Here is a 19,695-nt window from a genome sequence, read left to right on the forward strand (position 1 = left end):
TTTTGCAGATGTGGAGGGATGAGGCATGTGCTACAGGGTAATGGATGCAGTGGAGTTCTCTGTAAAGGTGATCTAATGTATAGTGTTGGAGAGAAGGCACTACAGTTGGTGACTACATGGAAATAGTTTTTGCTTGTTTGGAAGCTCTCTACAGGTACCTCAAAGGAGGCTGTAGCAAGGTGGGGGTTGGTCTGTTCTCCCACGTGCCTGGTGACAGGACGAGGGGGAATGGGCTAAAGTTGAACCAGGGGAGTTTTAGGTTGGATCTTAGGAAGAACTTCTTTACTGAAAGGGTTGCTAGACATTGGAACAGGCTGCCCAGGGAAGTGGTGGAGTCACCACCCCTGGAAGTCTTGAAAAGACGTTTAGATGTAGAGCTTAGGGATATGGTTTAGTGGGAACTGTTAGTGTTAGGTCAGAGGTTGGACTCGATGATCTTGAGGTCTCTTCCAACCTAGAAATTCTGTGATTCTGTGTGATTCTGTGAAGATGCAAAGCAGGGCATGAAGTGGAATGTCAGCACCAGAGCCTACCTGAGCAAGTTAAGTGATGACCATCATGTTGAAACAGAGGTTATTTATTTGAGGGACTGGTGTGGCAGTTTTAAGTATTTCCCGTTTGGGTATTACAGGTGATGCCCAGTCCTCAGTGTGGGAGAATTATCCTTGGGGCAGGTGAATGGTTTGGGTAAAGGAGTGGGAGAGAGGAATCGCGGGAGGTAGATGCAGAGAATAGTCAGACTTGCTAGTGTCTCTGATAAGCACTGGCCTTGGGCAAGGTGGGAGTTGAGCAGCCTGCTTCCACTTCTCTCTTATACAGATGTTGTGGATGGAGGTCTGTAGGCTTGGTATGAGAGGCTACTGAGGGACGGTGTCTTGCCATATGAGGATGGTCCTTATCTGGCAGCAGAAGAGAATCTTGAAGGCCATGGTGCCTGGAGTGAAACCTTTCATTTGATTATTTGTAAAATGAATCTTAATGAAATACATGCTAAACATACATATCTTTACTATTTGACTCTCCACACAAATCATGCTAGACATCACTCCAGGGAAGGGAACAGATAATGTAAGGATATAAAGGAAATGGTTTTAGTGTTAGGAAAAAGCGTTGGTGTTAGCATTAGTTGATAAAGTGAGAGGAATGTCATAAAAGAGCTGGGGGGAGAAAGAAGAGATTGGAAAGCTGGAAGAGGTAGGTGAAAGGCTGGGCTCCTTCGTCTCCACCAAGACAGGGATGCCTTGTTGGTAAGCTCTGCACCTTCATCTTTTGGAGAGGAATACCTGAGATAGCATTTTGCTAGCACTGTTATCAGATATGAGCGCTATTGCAGAAAGGGTGTTTATCAAAAGCAATTCCAAATCTCATATAGAAAATAGAATCATAGAATCATCCAGGTTGGAAAACACCTCTAAGATCATCTAGTCCAGTCCCATCTGTCACCTTATTAGAAGTTTTCAACTTTGTGAAACTGTCTCAGTGAAAGTTGTTGGCAGGGCTCTTAAACAGGCAAGTGTTTGACTTTGATAGGCACCTTTCAATGTGACACAGATCCTACTCCCACTCCACCTAGGTCTCCCACAAAAAGTTATTTACAACAGAAGCCATTTTATATCTCATGGTATATCTCTACTTCCTTTGGCAGTGTGAGAAAAATCTCAATTAATTTTCTTCAGACAGGATCTTCTGCAAAGCTATTTTATTTGTGATTGGAATGGCGGAAGTCCTGTCAATTAAGAGTGCATTTTAGTAAACAAATCATAACCTTTTATTCCCTATTACCCGACGCCTGATCACCTCCCCTGTTTCCTCATTGACTGAGTACTACAGGTTCACAATCTACTCAACACTCCTCTATAGCATATATGTACAATTTTCCTTTCTTTCTTTTTTTTTTTTTTTTTTTTCCAACCCTTTAATTTCTCCTTTCTTATGTTTTGAGAATTTGTGATCTTTGTTTTACTATTCTCACACTGCTCATCCTATTTTTCTCAAGCTTCTACCTTGTTCTGGAACAGTGAGGGGCCTTCTACTGTCCACTTACCTACTTTGCATTTCTCCTTGTTATGACTCCACAACTACCTTTGAATACAGAAAACTAGTTCTCTACTGCAAAAACACAACTTAGTTTCTCACAGCAGCCTTTTCACACACTCACTCACAACGGAAGTCTGTACTCTCTCTGTCTCCAAATCCTAACCCTAACTCTGAACTTTCTGTGAAACAAAACAATTTGTGGACTTTGACTGATTCCAAAGTGCTGCCCATACAGCAGGGCCCCACGTGCCCCAAGGCTCCAAGAGCCCTGCTGGCATATCATAGTGGGACTGGCTCTGGTCTGCACTCAGCTCACAACCACAAGATGTGTGCTGCTGTGTCCCCAACCCCAAAGGCACATCCTTTGAAAGTCCCTTCACAGTCACACTAACAATGGGAGTCTGTGTTTTCTCTCTCTCCAAACCCTAAGCCTAACTCTAGACAGTGCCCAGGTCCAACACACACCACACACAGCACTTCCATGAAATGCTGCTTGCAGTGGAAGCAATTTATTTAGTAGCCCTTGATTTCCTTTGGCAGCCTTTTAATGAAATTGCTCACAATGGGAGTCTGGACTTTCTCTGTCTCTCTCTAAACCCTAACCCTAGCCCTAGACATTGCCTAGATCCAAGAAACATTGCACCTAGTGCTCCCAAGAAAAATTGCTCGCAACAGAATCTTTTGGTAGCCCTCCACTTGCTTTGGCAGCACTCTCACAACTTCAGTCACAAGGGGAGTCTGTGCTTCCTTTCTTTCCAAACATAAGGACAGGGCTAAGACAGCTCCCAGGTCAAACATTCGTCCTAGCAAGAGCTCCCATGAAAAAGTGTTCACATCTGAAGCATTTGGTAGCCCTCAACTTCCTTTGGCAGCCCTTTCACAACCGTAGTCCTAGAGAGAGTTTGACCTTTCTCTCTCAAAACCTTAATCCTAACCCTAGGCAGTGCCCTAGTCAACACCCTCTTCCAATACCCACCCCACCTAGGCTCCCATAAAATAGTGCTCACAACAGAAACCTCTTGATAGTCCTTGACCTTCTTTGGCAGAATTTTCACAAACCCACTCAAAAAGGGAATCTAGCTTAGAGCTTGGGGATATGATTTAGCGGAGGACTGTTACTGTTAGCTCAGAGGTTGGACTCGATGATCTTGAGGTCTCTTCCAACCTAGAAATTCTGCGATTCTGTAAATATTAATTCGGAGAAGTTTTAGCATCTTCCCCATCTCAGTAGCACATATGAAGCAAGGAGTGTTGCCTACATATTCATTCTTAATCCATCGCTCTCTAATTTCTAATCCCATGTTTCACAACGAGGAGCAGCCCAACGATCAAGCGCAGCAAGGACCTGGGCCAGCACCCCGGAGCCCATGTGGCCGCCTGGCACCGCAGAACTACAGCTCCCAGCATGCCTCGGGACGGAGCAGCCCACCTGACCCTGCGGGGACTCTGGAACGCCCCCCCACCGTGGCCCTCCCCTCCTCTGCTCGCTCTGCACTATGGCAGCTTCCACCGTCCCAAACTGCCCATGCTGTCTCTCTCCAGGTGCCCACACAGGTTCCGAGGGAGCCTTCAGACCGCCTCCCTGGTAAGGCAGCTTGTGCTGACGGGCCTGCTTCAGTGCCCCGCGTCTCTTGCTGGGGGAGCAAGCTCTCCTTTTCTGAGAAGAACTTGCTTCTTATTTCCAACCTGAACCTTCCCTGGCAAGGCCTGACAACCACCACCATAAGAGAACAGATGTTTTACTAAGACACACTGAGAAAAGCAGGGATGGAAAGTCAGTTGTCGGGGTGGGAGTCTTCTTCCTGAGAGGAGTCCATTCTCCTGTCCACGTTGGCTTTCATGCGAGCTGCCAGGCGGGAGAACCTCCGTCCTGCTGATGTGCCCTCCAGGCTGTAGAGGTGCCCCAGTAAGGAGAGGCAGCGGGTCTGCTGAAGCATCCAGGCTAGCTTCTTCCTCCTGACACACAAGAGAAACTGCTGAGCCCAGAGGCGCGGCTGTAGAGCACCAAACCAGACTGGGCAGGGGAAAGTGGGGTGGCAGCTGAGACACGTACACCTCCTCAGAGGAAGGGAGCTGGTGCTGGAAGGGCTGCCGGCACGGAAGTGGGCAAATGAAGAAGTGCTGCCAGGGGCAGCCAACCGCTACAGAGGGTGTGCTGGCACTACAGCATGGGGGGGGGGGGGGAAGTGATGCCAGGCACCAGCAGGAGAAGGACTATCGCAACTCTGAGCCTTCTCCTCATCACGCCCTTCCCCCTCAACCTTAACCCAACCCCATCCCATCCCTTGAGGTCACTGCCTTCCTTCCCCTGTTAAGCCCGTCCTCCCTGTTCACATCTCTTCTCTGTTCCCAGCCACCCCAGCCTCATCCGAAACGTGCCAGCAGGTGCATCCCTCGGCACAAGCTGCTTTCTACGCAAAGGCCCAGGGACTGCACAGGGGGGCAGCGTGAGGCTGCACTGGCCCCTGTTTGACCCACATGTCGTGCCTTAATGCCTCGGTCCTGCTAATGAGCTATGGCACAGCTTAGGCGTGGCCTGAAGTCCAGGCAGGCCTGGGCCTGAATGCCTGGCACCAGAATACTCTTCCTTTCCCACGCTCTCCCTTCTGCTGCTTACCGAGCCTCTAGCGGAAGAGAGGGTGTTCTTCTGTTTGTGGCACAAAGAGCACCCTGAAACCTTTCCCACAGAGACTTGACAAAGGCTCCAGCGCGTGTCTGAGGGAATCGCTTTTTCAGAAGGCTCAGCGCCTGCCTGGTCGTTTTCTTGGCCAGCCCCACGCGTCCTAGATTACAGCAGACCTGCACAGGAAGAGGAAGCCATGTAGACATGGACCGCTTTCCCAAGCCTCTCCTCCTGCAGAGGCTGCAGAAATGTATAAGGGGCTGGCCATAGCAGGGACACCCCCTGCAAGAAGGGCGTCACCCTGCCGCTTTACCTCCGCTTTGAGGCTGAAGAAGGTCGCCTCCTCAAAGCAGTCTAACACAGTTGCTGTCTTCCCCATGGAGTTCCTCAGGACCTCCGCTTCGTTGAGCTTCATAAGGGCCTTTGAGCAAGCACACAGGCAGCAGGTGAGCATCGGTGCAGAGCCCCCAGCTAGCTCCACCCTTCCCTCTTGCCTCCTGTGGCACCTGCCTTAGGAGGGCCCGCATCTCCCCATGTGATCCCTGCCCTAGCACAGTGCCCCGTGGGCTCAGAGCTCAGGCACCAAGGGAGCCTTCAGACTGCCTCCCAGGTACTGCAGCTTGTGCTGACGGGCCTGCTTCAGTGCCCCGCGTCTCTTGCTGTGGGAGAGGCAAAGCGCAGGAAACAGTCCGGCTCTGCCCCCACTGTTTCTTTTGGGAGGCCCCTCAGCGGGTGTGTCCTGTTGCAGTGGACTCCAGGTGCAATGCGTGCTGGCAAGCAGGGTCACTCACCATGTAGCTGTTGGAGACGTGCAGGTAGGCAGCCGCACACTCCAGCAGGTAGTAGAAGGCTCGGGAAGCATTGCCTGTTGCCACATAGTGGCGAGCCAAAGGCATAAGCACTGATTCAATGACGGCTTCGCATTTGCAGGAACACTCGCCACCGTCCTTCTCTTTGGTCCTGCTGGGCTGCGCACTTGTCCATTTGCCCTCTGGTGGAAACCGCTCTGACGCTCTGGTCAGAGGCAGGTTGCCAGGAAAAGAAGAGAGCAAAGAGCAGATGAGCATCACCTGAGATGACCCTGCTCTCCCTACGGGTAGCAACAAACCCCTATTTCCTGCTGTCTCATCCCAGCTCCCACCCCACAGCCAGCCTCCTCCTCCCAAAGCTGGAGTCCCAGCCAGCAGCCAAATGGCAGAGCTCCATCTGTCTCCTCTGGAGCTCGCTCGTTTCCACAATCATCAGAACCTTGTCTCCTCACCTGAACTCCTCCTCCGAGAAAGCCTGCTGCGGCTGCAGGGCATTTGCACTACCTGGGAAGAAGAGAGCGTGTCAAGGGACTCCCCACGTAGCCCGGGCTAAGAGCTGCAGGCTTGCAAGGGTCCTGTCGAGCAGACCCAGGGCACAAGAGCTGCGGTGATCGTCCTTGTCCCCTGGCTTATCCCTGGTGTTGGGGACCCGGTGGGCCCCAGCCTGCATGGGCCTGGACTTCCAGAGGGAGGGGGCTCCGCTGCACGGCACACAGCCTACCTTCAGGGATGTGAGTCCTGTCCTTCTTCAGGTGTTCTCCAGCGAGCACCAAGGCCTCCCAGCTGTGCCAGTCATCCTCGTCAGCAGAGCCCTGGCAGTTTTCCCCATCCTGGGGACTGGGGACGGCGAAGCGGTGGAAGGCCACAAAGTCCCCTCCGTGGCAGCTCCGGCATTTGTGCGCGTGCTTCTCCAGGAAGGCAGCACACTTGCGCTGCGTGCTGGCCCTCTGTCTCTTGGGCCACAGCTCGTAGGCTGCCTCCTGCAGCAGCGGGGCACAGAAGGCCAGAACGCCAGCCTGCTGCTCCGTGGTCTCCTTGCTTGTAGACGGCCTCTCCGCCCCTGCAAGGCAACGGATGGTGGCCTCAGCCAGAGTGGTAGAGACATTCCCAACAGCCGCTGGGAATTTCCCTCTGCACAAAGCTGGTGGGGGAAGGCCTCCTTCAGCTACAGCGCTCCTGGGTCTACGTTACTGCCACCACTTACCGCTCCCTGCCTGCTGAGAGGTGGCCGGCCCCTCTCGAGCATCTTGGATGTCTCTGGGCACCCCTGTGTCCTTCAGCCACTTAAGGATGTTGTCGCTCACCAGCATGTCCAACAAATAATTCATCTGCTGCCTGGTGCAACTGGGAAGGATGTGAGCCAGCAGCTGGGTGGTAAACACTGGCCCTATGATGGCTGCAAACTTCAAAACCATCTGCTTCTGCAGCGTGATCTGGTCCAGCTCAGCCAGTGCAATATCTGTCAAGAAGAAGCAAATCGTCTCTCTCTTTTGTGTCCCGGAGCCTGAGCTTGGAGAGGCTGGACAGTTCCACCACAGGACACAGGGTAGACTTTGGCCTCTCTTCCTCAGGATGGCACCTGGTGGGCAATTGGAGCCCAGGGGAATGTCTTCAAGATGGCTCCACTCCTCTTGCAACCACAGGCCACAAGGCCCAGGGATAAGAGCTCCTCCACCACGGATGGGGAGGGCACGATCCTGCGGGTACATGCGACCCGTGATGCGACCTACCGGAGCTGAACTAGGCTGATGCCCAGCAGCGCACACAGAGAGCAGAGAGCGCTTTCAGCACCTCAGAGCTGGACTTGGAGCTCCCCACAACTGCTGTGGGCCTCACAGCCGGCCCACAGCCCGGAGGGGGACATCTGTGTCCTTAAGCACAGAGCTCTGTCTGCTCAGACCAGAGTCGCCTTCCTGGCAGGGCCCCCCAGGCTGAGAGGGTGCTTCTGCAGCATGCTGATGCCCAGCCCCTCTCTCACATGCACCCCAGGAAAGGACCCCAGCACAGCCGCGAACTCAGCCCCTCACCTTTCAAGGCAGCCGGCAGCACGGTGGTCTCCAGGCTGACATCTGCTCTGACGGTGCAGACCCTGCCACTGTTATTCCCAGCACTGGAGCTTGAGGTGGCTGAGACAATGGGTGAAGCCTCGACTGCAGAAGCTGGGAAGAGAGAGAGAGAGAGCATGAACAGGGTGGGGCAAGTCCAACCTGTCACGGTTGGGTGCGCTTCATGGCCCGCACCGAATGCGGTCAGTGAGCAGGGCAAACCGGTTTCCACTGCAATGGTTTTGTCTGCATTGCCCTTGCAACTCTTTTTCTGCCTTTGGACCAGCTGCCCAGCTGTACTGAACGAATATCCCGCAACAGAACGCAGCGGTTGCTACCTTTGACAGCGCTCCCTCCCACAGCCAGGGAAATTGCCAGTGATAATCCAAAAGGCAAAGCCCATGCAGGCTGTCCCCAGGGCAACAGCACTCTGCTTGGCATTGCTCTTGCAATTACTGCTCTTGCGTTACTGCCAAGCTCCTCAGTTCCCAGCGCCTTTGCGGGCATTTCTGGTTTTGGATTACACTTTCCCAGGTCTGACCCTCTCCTGCAGAAGGGCTTTCTTCTCGAGGGAGCTGGTGGCTTGCCAAGGTGACAGCAAGGTGTGCAGGAGCCCACACCTCAGCCAGATTAAGTTCTGTCCTGCTGCCAGATCGGACTCTGCCCAGACTCACTGGAAAGCCACAGGACACGGTCGTGTGTGTGTGTGTGTGTGGGTGGGGGGTGACGTGCAACAGCATCTAGCCAGTCCGCAACAAGAGTGCTTACCGATCAAGCCCTCCCAGTTGTCCTCTACTATTTTGTCCTGCCTCCCAGTGCTGAACAAGAGCATGTTGTTGCGACGCAGGCAGCGCAGCAGTTCCTCACAGTAATATGGGATGCCAGAGCTTCTTTGGATCAGGAACCTGGGCAGGAGCAGACCCAGCAGTGACCAACACCAGGGAAGTATGGTGCAACACAGTTCTGATGGGCAGGTGGCGAGTCACTCAGGCCTCACAGGGTAACCAGCCTCTTTGTCACAGCTACGGCTCACTTCAGAAGGGGGCGGTCCTCCCACTGGCTTGGGCGTTTGGGACCCCTGACCCTACACTGTTTGCTGGAGTCCATGGGGAAATGGTCGTGGGCAATGTCCAAAGCACAACACAGCAAGCCTGATCTTCCCTGTCCTCAGGAGCCCAGATCTGCTCTGGCAGCTGGCTGGACCCCTGCTCCTGGGAATCCCTACTGCAGCCTGGCTACATTGGTCAAAGCCTTTTTCACACCTCAGCCACGCTGAGGCTTGGGTACCCATCTCCCTCTGCTCTCCTCTCTCCTCTTCTCTCCCTTTTCCTCCCTGCCTTGCCCTCCCTCCTCTGCAACAGCAAAGGGCTGTCACTGCCCACGTGCTGCGTCCTGGGAGCTACCTATTTTTAGCTCACACCTGCTGTGGTGAGTCTTAAGGAGAAACCCAGGTCCTTGCTGGAGTCAAGGATGCTGCCAGAAGGCCCCGTGCTTCCTTTCCTGCGGGGCGACTTCCTTCCGTGGCAGCATAGGTCCAACCCCTCCGGAAGAGCTCCGTGGCCTGCAACATACCTTGCTAGATCCCTGGGGATGCTGACCACTCCAAGGTCCTGGCAGACTTTCTGCACCACAGCTGCAGGTTTCAGCTCTTCCAGATGAAGACAGCTGATTCTCTGGGACGTTGTGCTGTCTGCTGCAGCTTTGAAAAAGCTCTCCGTTCTCTCGTGGCCAGGAGCTAAGCTCATCACCATAAAGAGCGTGACGCTTTGGAGCACGGGCCACATGACAGTCCAGGAGGCAGGGTCAATGAAGTGGGCGTTGTCGATGACAAATATGCCAAATTCTCCTCCAAGGATCTGAAAAAAGCAGATGGATCTGTGTGGAGTCTGGCGGATTCTCAAGCATCCTCTAGGGGAGGAGATGCAGTCTCTCTCTCTGGAGACGGAGAATACTCAGAAGTCTCTCCCCAGCCGCTTCCCTCTTCAGAAGCTTACTGGCTTTTCATTTCTGCGAGACTTTAAGGCCTCCTGGAACATCACTTGCCCTTCTGAAGAAGGGAGCTTGGGCAAAGGAATGCAGAAGGCGTCAATCCTCCTCCAGGGCACATACCCTCCAACTTAACAGGAGGCGAGCTACGACGAGGCATATGGGGAGGGCATGAGAGGGGCTTCTGGGAGGAGGGGCTCCTGGGCCCTGAAGGGCGGTGACCCTGGCACATCGTCCTGCTGCCCACTCAGGCTGTTCTGATGTGGAGCCTGCAGCGGGCAGGGTTGTTTTCTTTCTCTGACCCAGGTAGAAGGAGGAACGCTCACCTTCTGTAGCACTTTCCTACAAGTCTTCTGCAACTCCCTTTTCCTTTGAAGGTCATGCATCTTGCAAACCTCGTCTGAGATGGCAAACTGGACAGGAAAGCAGAGTCAGAAAGAAACATCATCCTGGGACCAGGCATGCCTATCCACCAAGCTAGACGGCAGAGCAAAGCGCCTCTGCTTTTGCATGAGGTCAGCGCAAGCCTCTCTTCACTGGCCTTTCCAGGGCGCTGACCAAGACACCTGGCACATGCACAGGACATGAAGTCACCACAGACAAGGAGCCTCCCTGGACCCAGGAATCAGAACGGGGTGCTATGAGCACTGCAACTCCCAGCACAGCAGAACACCCAAACAACCACCAGACTACCTCAGGAGGCCTCCCTCTCGCTCTCACCTTGACGAGGAAAATGTTGTTGAGGAGGCAGTAACTGCTCTCTTCTATCGCCCCTTGGAGCTTGGCCTGCAGGGTGCGCTGCCGGTCCTTGCACGTTTCACCCGCCTGCAGTCCCAGGGCCCTGGCCACCAGCATACAGACGGCAGAGAAGGGCTGCCTCATGTTGGCCTTGGTCAGTTCCATGGTGACAACCCTGCGGTGCAAAAGCAAAAGGCAGTTGAGCTGCAGAAAAGGCCCCCAGTAGCCCACGCCTGCCAAGACAGGAGAGTTAGAGACTCACGCTGCCTGGTTCTTACTGCAAAGGAACGCAGGGTACACAGTCCCGGGGGTGTGGGCGGAGGGCCAGGCACAGGGCAGAGGCATCGCAGTCTTCCACGAACGTCAGGGGACGGGCATGGGAAGGGTCTCAAAAAACCCACTTACCTGTGCCCAGTGGCCTGGCCCAGAAAGGCCAGCTCAGTAAGTAAGTGGCTCTTTCCAGAGCCCAGAATGCCTGCGTACGCCAGGATGCGCGGCTGTCCCAAAGTCTCATAGGCCTTCAAGCTGCGTTCAAAGAGGTCAATCTCCACCTCCCGACCTGTGAAGACCAACCAGGAAACAAGCTGTTGCAGCATGCTGAAAAGCAGGGCAGCATTCCCTTTTGCTGGCACGGCGGCTTCCCTCCACCACGTCAGCAAGCCTGCCTACACCCAGGCCTCCTTCCAAGCCCCTCATCTCAGAGCCGCCTGCCTGCTGGCCACACGGCGCAGCTCCTAGGAGCTCTTTCCCCTCCGCTTCTCCTCCCACAGGCAATGAGATTCAGCCAGCTGGACGCAGCTCCCCACACTGATCCAGCCCAAGACTGGAGGGCACACTTTGAGGCACTGCAGGCAGCTGCGCCCAAAAGGCATGCCAAACATCTCACTGCACCCTGAGCCCCAGAGCTCTTGCCAGCACCCTGTAGCTAAGGTGGCGTCTTCGGGCCTGTTGTGGTTTTGGCTGCGATACAGCTCCTTGTCTTCACAGGAGCTTGGAGTGTGCTGTGATGTGGTGGACTTGCCACCAAAGGAACGCCGAGAACACACTGAACTCTTGCCGAGCAGTGCTGGCACAGTGTCAAGGCCTCTGCAGTTTCTCATGCTGCCCCACCAGCCAGCAGGCTAGAGGAGGGAGGAAGGGAGCGAGCGGCTGTGTGGGGCTCAGCTGCCTACCGGGGTTAACCTCCAGCAAGGTGCACTGCTTTGGGCAAAGGGAAGCAGCTGGGGTTCTGAAGAGCGAGGACTTCTCTACCTACGCAGCAAGGGGCCATAGTCCGACCTCTTCTTGGTAAGACCCATGTCAAAGATGCTAGAAGCGGGAGAAGACAAAACATGAGTTTCACTTAGTTGTTCAGAAGCCAGGGAATATAGAGCCTGCTGTGTTAGGGGAGGAGACCCGCCGCAGGTAACTGCTTTTCTTTCCAGCAGCATGCTGTCCGGAGCATGCTCCCCGGCCAACGTTCGAGTGGACATGCCAGGACAGCTTCAAGCACGAAGAAGGCCAGCAGCCATGGCGGGACAGCAGAAGGTGTTGGGAGTCCCTCGCCAGAGGCCAAAACCAAAGAAAGCCCAGATGCGGCAAAGAAGCCAGGGTGTGCTGTTGGCTAGTAGACTGCTCTGCCACCCTGGACAAGCAAAAGAAGCCTCTTGGAAAGGAGGACCTGTGTCACTTAGTGGCTCAGGACACCAAGCACCTGGCACCTTTGGCTCAAGTCTTTTGATAGTTTTCAAGAGACAGCAACGTTAACATCCAAAAGGTCCTCCAACCCTGGCCCGGAGGGACAGCTGAGAACTGAGCAGGCAGACAGGAGGAAGAGTGGCCCAGTGGCCCACCTTTCCCCAAGGCGACATGACTGACCCAAAGCTTCCTGCGCAGAAGGAGCTGGGAAAAAATTCCTCCTTGCATCAGAACGACCTCTGCCTTAGCCTTGCACATAGTGGAGCAAACACAGGGCAGGGAGGGAGCCCAGCGGAAAGCCGCTTGGACAAAGCCTGCATGGCTAGCGTGCGTCTCCAAAGCCAGGACAACCTTCTGCACCCCACTGGCGTCACTCGCAGCTCTCTTAGCAGCAGGAGACACAAGGGCAGAAAGGCACAAAGCAGACCCATGCCAGGCCTTTGGATCTTCTTGGCCACAGGGAAGGGATGTCTGTGGGAGGCCAGGCTGGTCTCTTGCTGCACAGCTCCTCTTTACCGGTCAAGGTTGCACCCTTGGCTTCCCCTTGTGGCCCCATCCAGATGGCTCAGAAGACACTCACCACTTGTCGGTGATCCCCACATATTGATAGATAGCGCCGGGATCTGTAACACCTTTCAACTTTGTCTTCGGCAACTCCTTGAAGAGGTAACTGGGCAGGCGAGAGGCCTTGTAGGTGTCTTCATCACAGGACACCAGCCTGGGGTAGTGCACCATCAAGCGGGCACCCAAATTCACCTTATGGCCAATCACTGCCGTGGAGAGAGAACACATTGACATGGTTAGGAAAGCAGCCTTGCCCCACCCTTTAAGGCCAAGGGCTACTTCCCCTTGTTGTCCATAGGTGCATGCCTAGTGCACTGCACCAATGAGCACACACAGCAAAGATCTTTTAATTAATTCATTATATAAATATATATATATTATATAATTAAATATTTTATTATATAACTCTGCAGAGTCAGGTGCTTGGCGATCTTCCGCAAAGCCAGCACACCTCTGACCTGAATCACCGTTACTTGTACACAGCAAACTTGTGAAAGCTATCTCTTTGGGTACTTCTGATTGGCTATTACAGCTCACCTAACTTATGTCTCCTGAGTTTGCACATTACAGAGAAAGAGTGGGGGCTGGGGAAGTGGGGACACATCAAATCCCACATTAGCATACGTTAGCATTTTGATGGGTACGATTTTTAATACGTTTATGACCCTTAATGAGCAAAAGGTTACTACAGATTAGTCTGGAGCTGTTGTTCTCCTCCTTGTTTTCACCTTTTGTCCCTTATCTCCCTTGCTGCTGCTAGCTCAAGGCTACCTGTCTCTCTGTTCCCTTATTCTCTCACCTAAAAGACTATACAAGCTATAGAAATACTACACAAGCTACAGGACTCTCTATATTCTTCAAGGTTTCCTTGTTTTCCCCAGCTTTGGGACTACACCCTCAGGCACAGGTCAACCCCGCAGCAGGGCAAGCTGACCCAGCGGGAACCGCAAGTCTCTGAGCCCATTCTCCCACCTCAGGTCGAGACCTGTGACATCTGGGCCGCTCTCGGCAGGCTGTAGCATATGTGCTTGCCCCAGCCTTCCCATCTCTTCATGACTGATGTGTGTGTGACAGGTGTGCTTAAGCACACCCACGCCAGCCTCCCACTCTTCAGACTAAGGTGCGGTACCTGTATGTTCAGCCCTCTCCGGATGGCCACAGAGGCCGTAGAACATCGTCCCGCTGGTGACCCCAATAGACATTGCCCTGGCACACAGGGAGAGAAGTGCAAATTCAGTGGTGCCCCAGGCGCAGTCCTGCTCGCCCCGCTCTGCCACTTCCCACGTCTCCCCTTGGCACCAACCAGGGACACCTGCTGTCCCACAGCCGGTGTGTGCCTCGGGGACTTGGAGAGCTTGGGGCACCACACACAAGGGACGTGGGGAGGGTGCACGCAAGACGGCTTGGACCCTTCCCCTGAGGCCCGATGGCTGTGACCTGCAGCAGGCCACAGCCCCTCTCACTAGTGGAGGAAAGCAGGTGCTACCCACAGAGCACCTACAATGCCAGCGACTTTGAGATTAGGCCAGAGCCCTGTTCCTGGCAGGCTGTGCTTGGAGGGACTGCGCCTGGCTGCCGTGAGCTAAGCCCAGGGGCCACCTGCTGCCTCTCAGGGTGCTGCCTCAATCCTGCCAGGGACAAAGGAGGCCAAGCCAGGAGGCCACGTCTCTTGCTGGTCAGCCCCCTTGCGCTGTCCCAGGCAGCACGCATGCCCTGCAACACCGCCACACACTCACTCAAGTTTCCTCAATGATCTGGAGCACGTGCTGAAGATCTGAAGAGCGCTGTCCAAGGCATGGGTGCTCTCGTCACGCAGCTTTGCTCCAGACATTCCGAACACACAGAGGAATGTACAGCCCTGCAGAGGACAGATGCAACACATCTGGTTACAGTGCCTATGGCCAGCAGCTAATGCCATTCCATTGCAGTCGCCAGGGAGACCAGTAGAGCTGCAGGTCAACACAAAGCCACAGAGGACTGATCCCACCAGCAAGGCAGAGCTGCTCCTCAGTCCCTCTCCACTAAACAGACACAGGCCACCCTCTGGGGGTGGGATTGCTCCCCCACGCTCACCTTATCAAACAGAAGGCTTTTGTTGATTTCACCCCCGTGAGGACTGATGATTGTTGAAATCATCCTGTTGGCATCACGGAGGCCCCTCTGAAGATCCAGTAACCTGGCCTCTGCAGAAAACTGCAGCTGGATAAAGAGGCTGGTGACTGGCCGTAGCTCAGACCACAGGTGCAGCGGCATATCCACGTCCAGCTGGAAGTGAAGAGCACGACAGCTTTCTGGCGGCTAGCAAACGTGACGCCCATCTACAAGAAGGGCCGGAGGGCAGACCCGGGAAACTACAGGTCTGTCAGTTTGATCTCAGTGCCAGGAAAGCTCATGGAGCAGATCCTCCTGAGAGTCATCACGCAGCACTTGCAGGGGAAGCAGGCGATCAGGCCCAGTCAGCATGGCTTTATGAAAGGCAGGTCATGCCTGACGAACCTGATCTCCTTCTATGACAGAGTGACGCGCTGGGTGGATGAGGGAAAGGCTGTGGATGTGGTCTACCTTGACTTCAGCAAGGCTTTTGACACCGTCTCCCACAGCATTCTCCTCAAGAAACTGGCTGCTCTTGGCTTGGACTGGCGCACGCTTCGTTGGGTTAGAAACTGGCTGAATAGCCGGGCCCAAAGAGTCGTGGTGAATGGAGCCAAGTCCAGTTGGAGGCCAGTCACTAGTGGCGTCCCCCAGGGCTCGGTGCTGGGGCCGGTCCTCTTTAATATCTTCATCGATGATCTGGACGAGGGCATCGAGTGCACCCTCAGTAAGTTTGCAGATGACACCAAGTTAGGTGCGTGTGTCGATCTGCTCGAGGGTAGGAAAGCTCTGCAGGAGGATCTGGATAGGCTGCACCGATGGGCTGAGGTCAACTGCATGAAGTTTAACAAGGCCAAGTGCTGGGTCCTCCACCTGGGGTGCAATAACCCCAAGCAGAGCTACAGGCTGGGAGAGGAATGGTTGGAAAGCTGCCAGGCAGAGAAGGACCTGGGAGTGATGGTGGATAGTCGGCTGAATATGAGCCAGCAGTGTGCTCAGGTGGCCAAGAAGGCCAACGGCATCCTGGCTTGTATCAGGAACAGCGTGACCAGCAGGGCTAGGGAGGTGATCGTCCCCCTGTACTCAGCTCTGGTGAGGCCGCACCTCGAGTACTGTGTTCAGTTTTGGGCCCCTCGCTACAAGAAGGACATCGAGGTGCTTGAGCGGGTGCAGAGAAGGGTGACGAAGCTGGTGAGGGGCCTGGAGAACAAGTCCTACGAGGAGCGGCTGAGGGAGCTGGGCTTGTTCAGCCTGGAGAAGAGGAGGCTCAGGGGTGACCTTATCGCTCTTTTTAGGTACCTCAAGGGAGGCTGTAGCGAGGTGGGGGTTGGCCTGTTCTCCCACGTGCCTGGTGACAGGACGAGGGGGAATGGGCTTAAGTTGCGCCAGGGGAGTTTTAGGTTAGATGTTAGGAAGAACTTCTTCACTGAAAGGGTTGTGAGGCACTGGAACAGGCTGCCCAGGGAAGTGGTGGAGTCACCATCCCTGGAAGTCTTCAAAAGACGTTTAGATGTAGAGCTTAGGGATATGGTTTAGTGGAGGGCTGTTAGCGTTAGGTTGGAGGTTGGACTCGATGACCTTGAGGTCTCTTCCAACCTAGAAAATTCTGTGATTCTGTGATTCTGTGATTTGCCAGCCTGTTCTCCCGGCGGTTCCTCTGGGCCCGTGCCACGTACCGAGGGAGAGCAGGCATGTTGGCAATACCAGGTACTACTGGAGGAAGGGTAAGTCCCCTGCTCGGTGCCAATCGCAGGCCAGCCTGCGGCAGGCAGGTCATAGCAGAGTCATAGCACAAACAACAGAGGGGAATGTTCCAGCAACACTGCATCTTGTGGCAAGTACGGATGCGAGGGGCGACCCTCTGGCACGTCCCAGGGACTTGAGCAGACTCGCCCCCTTGTCCTCGCCTCGTGCCCACAGCACGTCCAGAGCAAGAGTCATGGAAAAGACAGAGGCAAGTCCACCTCCTGCCACCCGTGCCTCTTTGAGGAGCAGCACAAAATGGGCAGTTGCCTGGCACGTGCAGCGCCAGTAAGCCTGGCATCAGGTCCCCTGGGTTCCCGCCCCAGGGTGCTTTTTCTACCATTTGTCTGTTTTCACGAGAGCTCCACCCATGCAATGCACACCTTCTTCTGCCCTCCCAAAATGCAGCCTCCAGCAGCAGTGGCCTTACCTTCCTGAGAGGAGCTGCTGGTATGTACTTCTGCATCTCTGCTGCCACTTTAGGACCATTGGACACGAGAAAAGCTGGCCTTAGGTGCCCTAAGGGAAGCAAACACAGGCCTTCACTGGCAGGACGGGACTACAAGGGGGTTGAAAGACGGGGCTGGCACTGGGCAAAGCAGAGCAAAGATTCTTTGGCGTTTCCTCCTGCTCCCCTCTGCAGCTGCTTGGCCAGAGCCATCCCCTGGAAGGAGGGGATGGCAGCGACAGCCTCAGCTGAAGCACAGGAGGGACAAAGGCACGAATGCTGACTGAAAGGTGGAAGAGGGCAGGGGGAGCTCCTCCCTGGAACTCTGAAGCAGGCAGGCCCCATTTTTCCAGCCAGTCTCAGAACACGGTGAAGCAGGGACTCACCTATCCTTTCCAAACGCTGCATCTTCGCGTGTTGCTCAAGCTGGCCTGCAGCATCTTGGCGTTCTGATCCAGACATGTGCTCCATCCTCTGAACCTGCAGACACGCAGAACAAAAGTACTGCCACTGGCCTCCCCAAGGAGCCCCGGGAGACACAGCCCGCCCCTCCACTCTCACTTTCCAGAGAAGGGCAGAACCTCTTGGTGCAGCAAGCCCACCTCTCTGGATTTTCAGCTGGGACAGAAGTGCCTCTTCAGAAGGACCAGAGCCACGCAGGCATCACCCAAGCATGCCCCAGCTCTCCAGGACAGCTGCGCGACCCACAGGGGACATTGCTGGTGGGGCCCACACCCTTCCTGTGCTTCCCTTGGCCAGTCACACCAAGCAAGCACTACCCAGAGCTACCCCTGAGGTGGAAGGGCAACTGCTTCAGCTCTCTACCAACCCTTACAGCTACAACTCTCTCCACGTCCAGCGCCTCAGCCTTCTGGCATCTGCCTCCTTCCCTCTCAGGTGCAGGTCTTCAGAGAGGCTCTAGAGGCCAACCTGTCCACCTACCTTCAGAACCCGTTTGCCACCAAGAAGCCTGGTCTGGATCTTTTCCTGCTCACACAGCTTCCAGCAGGTGGGCGAGACAATCACTTCACTTTTAACTGCAAGGTTTTGGGCGTTCATAACTTCCTCCAGGGCCTGGCTGCAGATGAAGTACTGCTGATGGTACCCGTCTCCAGCAGCCAGTACGGTCATTTGCCCTGCGGAGATCCCTGGGGAGAGAGCAAGAAGCAGCATTGACACCGGGGAGCAGAAGCAGTCAGCAGCACTGGAGATTGCCAGGGCTGTGCACGTGGCACAGCTGACCCTGCAGCGCCCATACCTATCTTCAGGTGGAGCTTCTGACCCACGTGTGTGTCACGACTGCCATGCTTCTTCTGGATTTGTTGGCAACACTGCAGCACCAGGCTGATGGTCTGAGGCAGCTGAGCTTCTGATGCTCTCCACAGCACCAGCACAGCATCCCCTGGGGAAAGTGAGGGGAAGGGGAAGGCTCTCCTGAGGGACAGCAGCAAGTGGCCAGCCGGCGTGCAGAGGAGGACGGGCTTGTGGGAGGGCATCCTCCTGAAGGACAGCACCCTGGCCACAGGGACCCCTCCCCTCTGCCAGACCAGCCACAGCACCAGCCAGGGCAGCAGGGCAAGAGGGTGGGTGGCGGGGGGACCCTCTGCCCAGCACTCCTCCGCAGCTGCAGCAGCCCAGGGACACCACCGGAGGGATTGCTGCGTGGCCAGAGAGCTGCTCCATCAGGCCAGAGCACAGAGCAAGCGGCTCCCGCGGGAAACACTGCACAGCAGCAGGACATGGAAGCAGCCTCCTCCTAAGGACATACCTCCAAACTTCAGGATGTCTCCTCCGAAATCCAGCACAACTGTGGAGAAAGAAGGGAAGGCAGAGTTATGGGGCACCTTCTTCTGGAATCCGTGGGGCAAGCCACCTGTAGCCACAGCCCTGGCCCCTGTACAGCGAGTTGGGAGGCCACACAAGCACAGTACGGTGCAAGCTGGAAGGCACCTCTGGAGAGTATCTGCTCCAGTCCCGCACCCCGTCTCCACTCAAGCCGAGCCACTCAGAGCCACCTGCCCGGGGCCACGTCCAGACGCCTGGTGAAGATCTCTGAGCGGGGACACTTGCAAATGCTGCCAAAGTGGTGGCCACCACATGCTCACGGTCAGAGACGTCCCCCAGGATAAGGGGCTCAGGAGGGCCACACACAGATGTCAGTGCGAGCCTCCCTAGGTCACTGGCACGCTGGCACTCACTGGATGCCCCCAGCCTGCCTGCGGTCCTAATGGCACCAAAGCGGTGTTCCATCGTGGAACTGCAACGGTCTCTCTGCAAGCACAGAGACAGATGCTGAGAAAGCAGGTGTCCCCTTGCTCATACGATCAGAGAATGATCTAGGCTGGAAAAGGCCTTCAAGATCATCAAGTCCGACCATCCACCTAGCCTACTGAGTCCCCATCACTAAACCATCTACCTTAGTGCCATGTCCACACATCTCTTAAATAGCTGCAGGGACTGGGACTCCATCGCTTAACTGGGCAGGCTGCTCCAGTGCTCAACCACAACCTCCTTGAAGAAATTCTTCCCAGTACCCAACCCAAGCACAGCCTGCCCCAAATCGAGAGCCTTTCCTCATGGCCTCTCTCTTGTCACCTGAGAAAAGAGACCGACTGCCTCTGCGCTGCAGCCTCCTTGCAGGGAGGTGGGAAGCGCAATGAGGTCTCCCCTCAGCCTCCTCTTCTCCAGACTAAACAACCACAATGCCCTCAGCTGCTCCTCGTAACTCTTATTTTCTAGACCCTTCAGCAGCTTTGATGATCTTCTCTGTACACACGCAAGCAACTCAGACATCCTTCTTGTGGTCAGGGGCCCCGAACTGAATGCAATATTCGAGGTGTGGGCTCACCACTGCCGTGTCCAAGAGCTATCACTTCCCTAGCCCTGCTGGCCACACTAGTTCTCATGCAGGCCAGAATGCCATTGGCCTTTCTA

The 19,695-nt window shown here is 55.1% G+C and overlaps 1 protein-coding gene across 6 annotated transcripts in view; it reads right to left on the minus strand.

Moving 5' to 3' along the window:
- Positions 1–717: 717 nt before the first annotated feature.
- The window catches only part of LOC311208698 (adenylate cyclase type 10-like), a 29,870-nt gene continuing 10,892 nt past the window's right edge, over positions 718–19,695 (minus strand). For 5 of the 6 annotated variants that reach the window (XM_084285594.1, XM_084285591.1, XM_084285593.1 and 2 more), the window contains 23 exons: positions 18,530–18,568; positions 18,020–18,163; positions 17,704–17,909; positions 17,148–17,241; positions 16,744–16,832; positions 14,553–14,744; positions 14,216–14,337; positions 13,609–13,685; positions 12,496–12,685; positions 11,494–11,546; positions 10,644–10,797; positions 10,221–10,413; positions 9,827–9,913; positions 9,087–9,370; positions 8,283–8,419; positions 7,497–7,628; positions 6,674–6,928; positions 6,191–6,529; positions 5,922–5,973; positions 5,452–5,674; positions 4,974–5,081; positions 4,655–4,836; positions 718–3,993 (listed from right to left, as the gene is read on the minus strand). In XM_084285594.1, coding sequence (XP_084141720.1) covers positions 3,813–3,993; positions 4,655–4,836; positions 4,974–5,081; positions 5,452–5,674; positions 5,922–5,973; positions 6,191–6,529; positions 6,674–6,928; positions 7,497–7,628; positions 8,283–8,419; positions 9,087–9,370; positions 9,827–9,913; positions 10,221–10,413; positions 10,644–10,797; positions 11,494–11,546; positions 12,496–12,685; positions 13,609–13,685; positions 14,216–14,337; positions 14,553–14,744; positions 16,744–16,832; positions 17,148–17,241; positions 17,704–17,892 — 3,333 coding nt within the window. In that variant the 5' untranslated portion in view covers positions 17,893–17,909; positions 18,020–18,163; positions 18,530–18,568 and the 3' untranslated portion in view covers positions 718–3,812. The remainder of the gene's footprint in view (positions 3,994–4,654; positions 4,837–4,973; positions 5,082–5,451; positions 5,675–5,921; positions 5,974–6,190; positions 6,530–6,673; positions 6,929–7,496; positions 7,629–8,282; positions 8,420–9,086; positions 9,371–9,826; positions 9,914–10,220; positions 10,414–10,643; positions 10,798–11,493; positions 11,547–12,495; positions 12,686–13,608; positions 13,686–14,215; positions 14,338–14,552; positions 14,745–16,743; positions 16,833–17,147; positions 17,242–17,703; positions 17,910–18,019; positions 18,164–18,529; positions 18,569–19,695) is intronic. The other variant, XM_084285592.1, reaches the window with a different exon arrangement.

The sequence above is a fragment of the Netta rufina genome, assembly GCF_964035555.1.
Source record: "Netta rufina genome assembly, chromosome: 4".
NCBI lineage: Eukaryota > Metazoa > Chordata > Aves > Anseriformes > Anatidae > Netta > Netta rufina.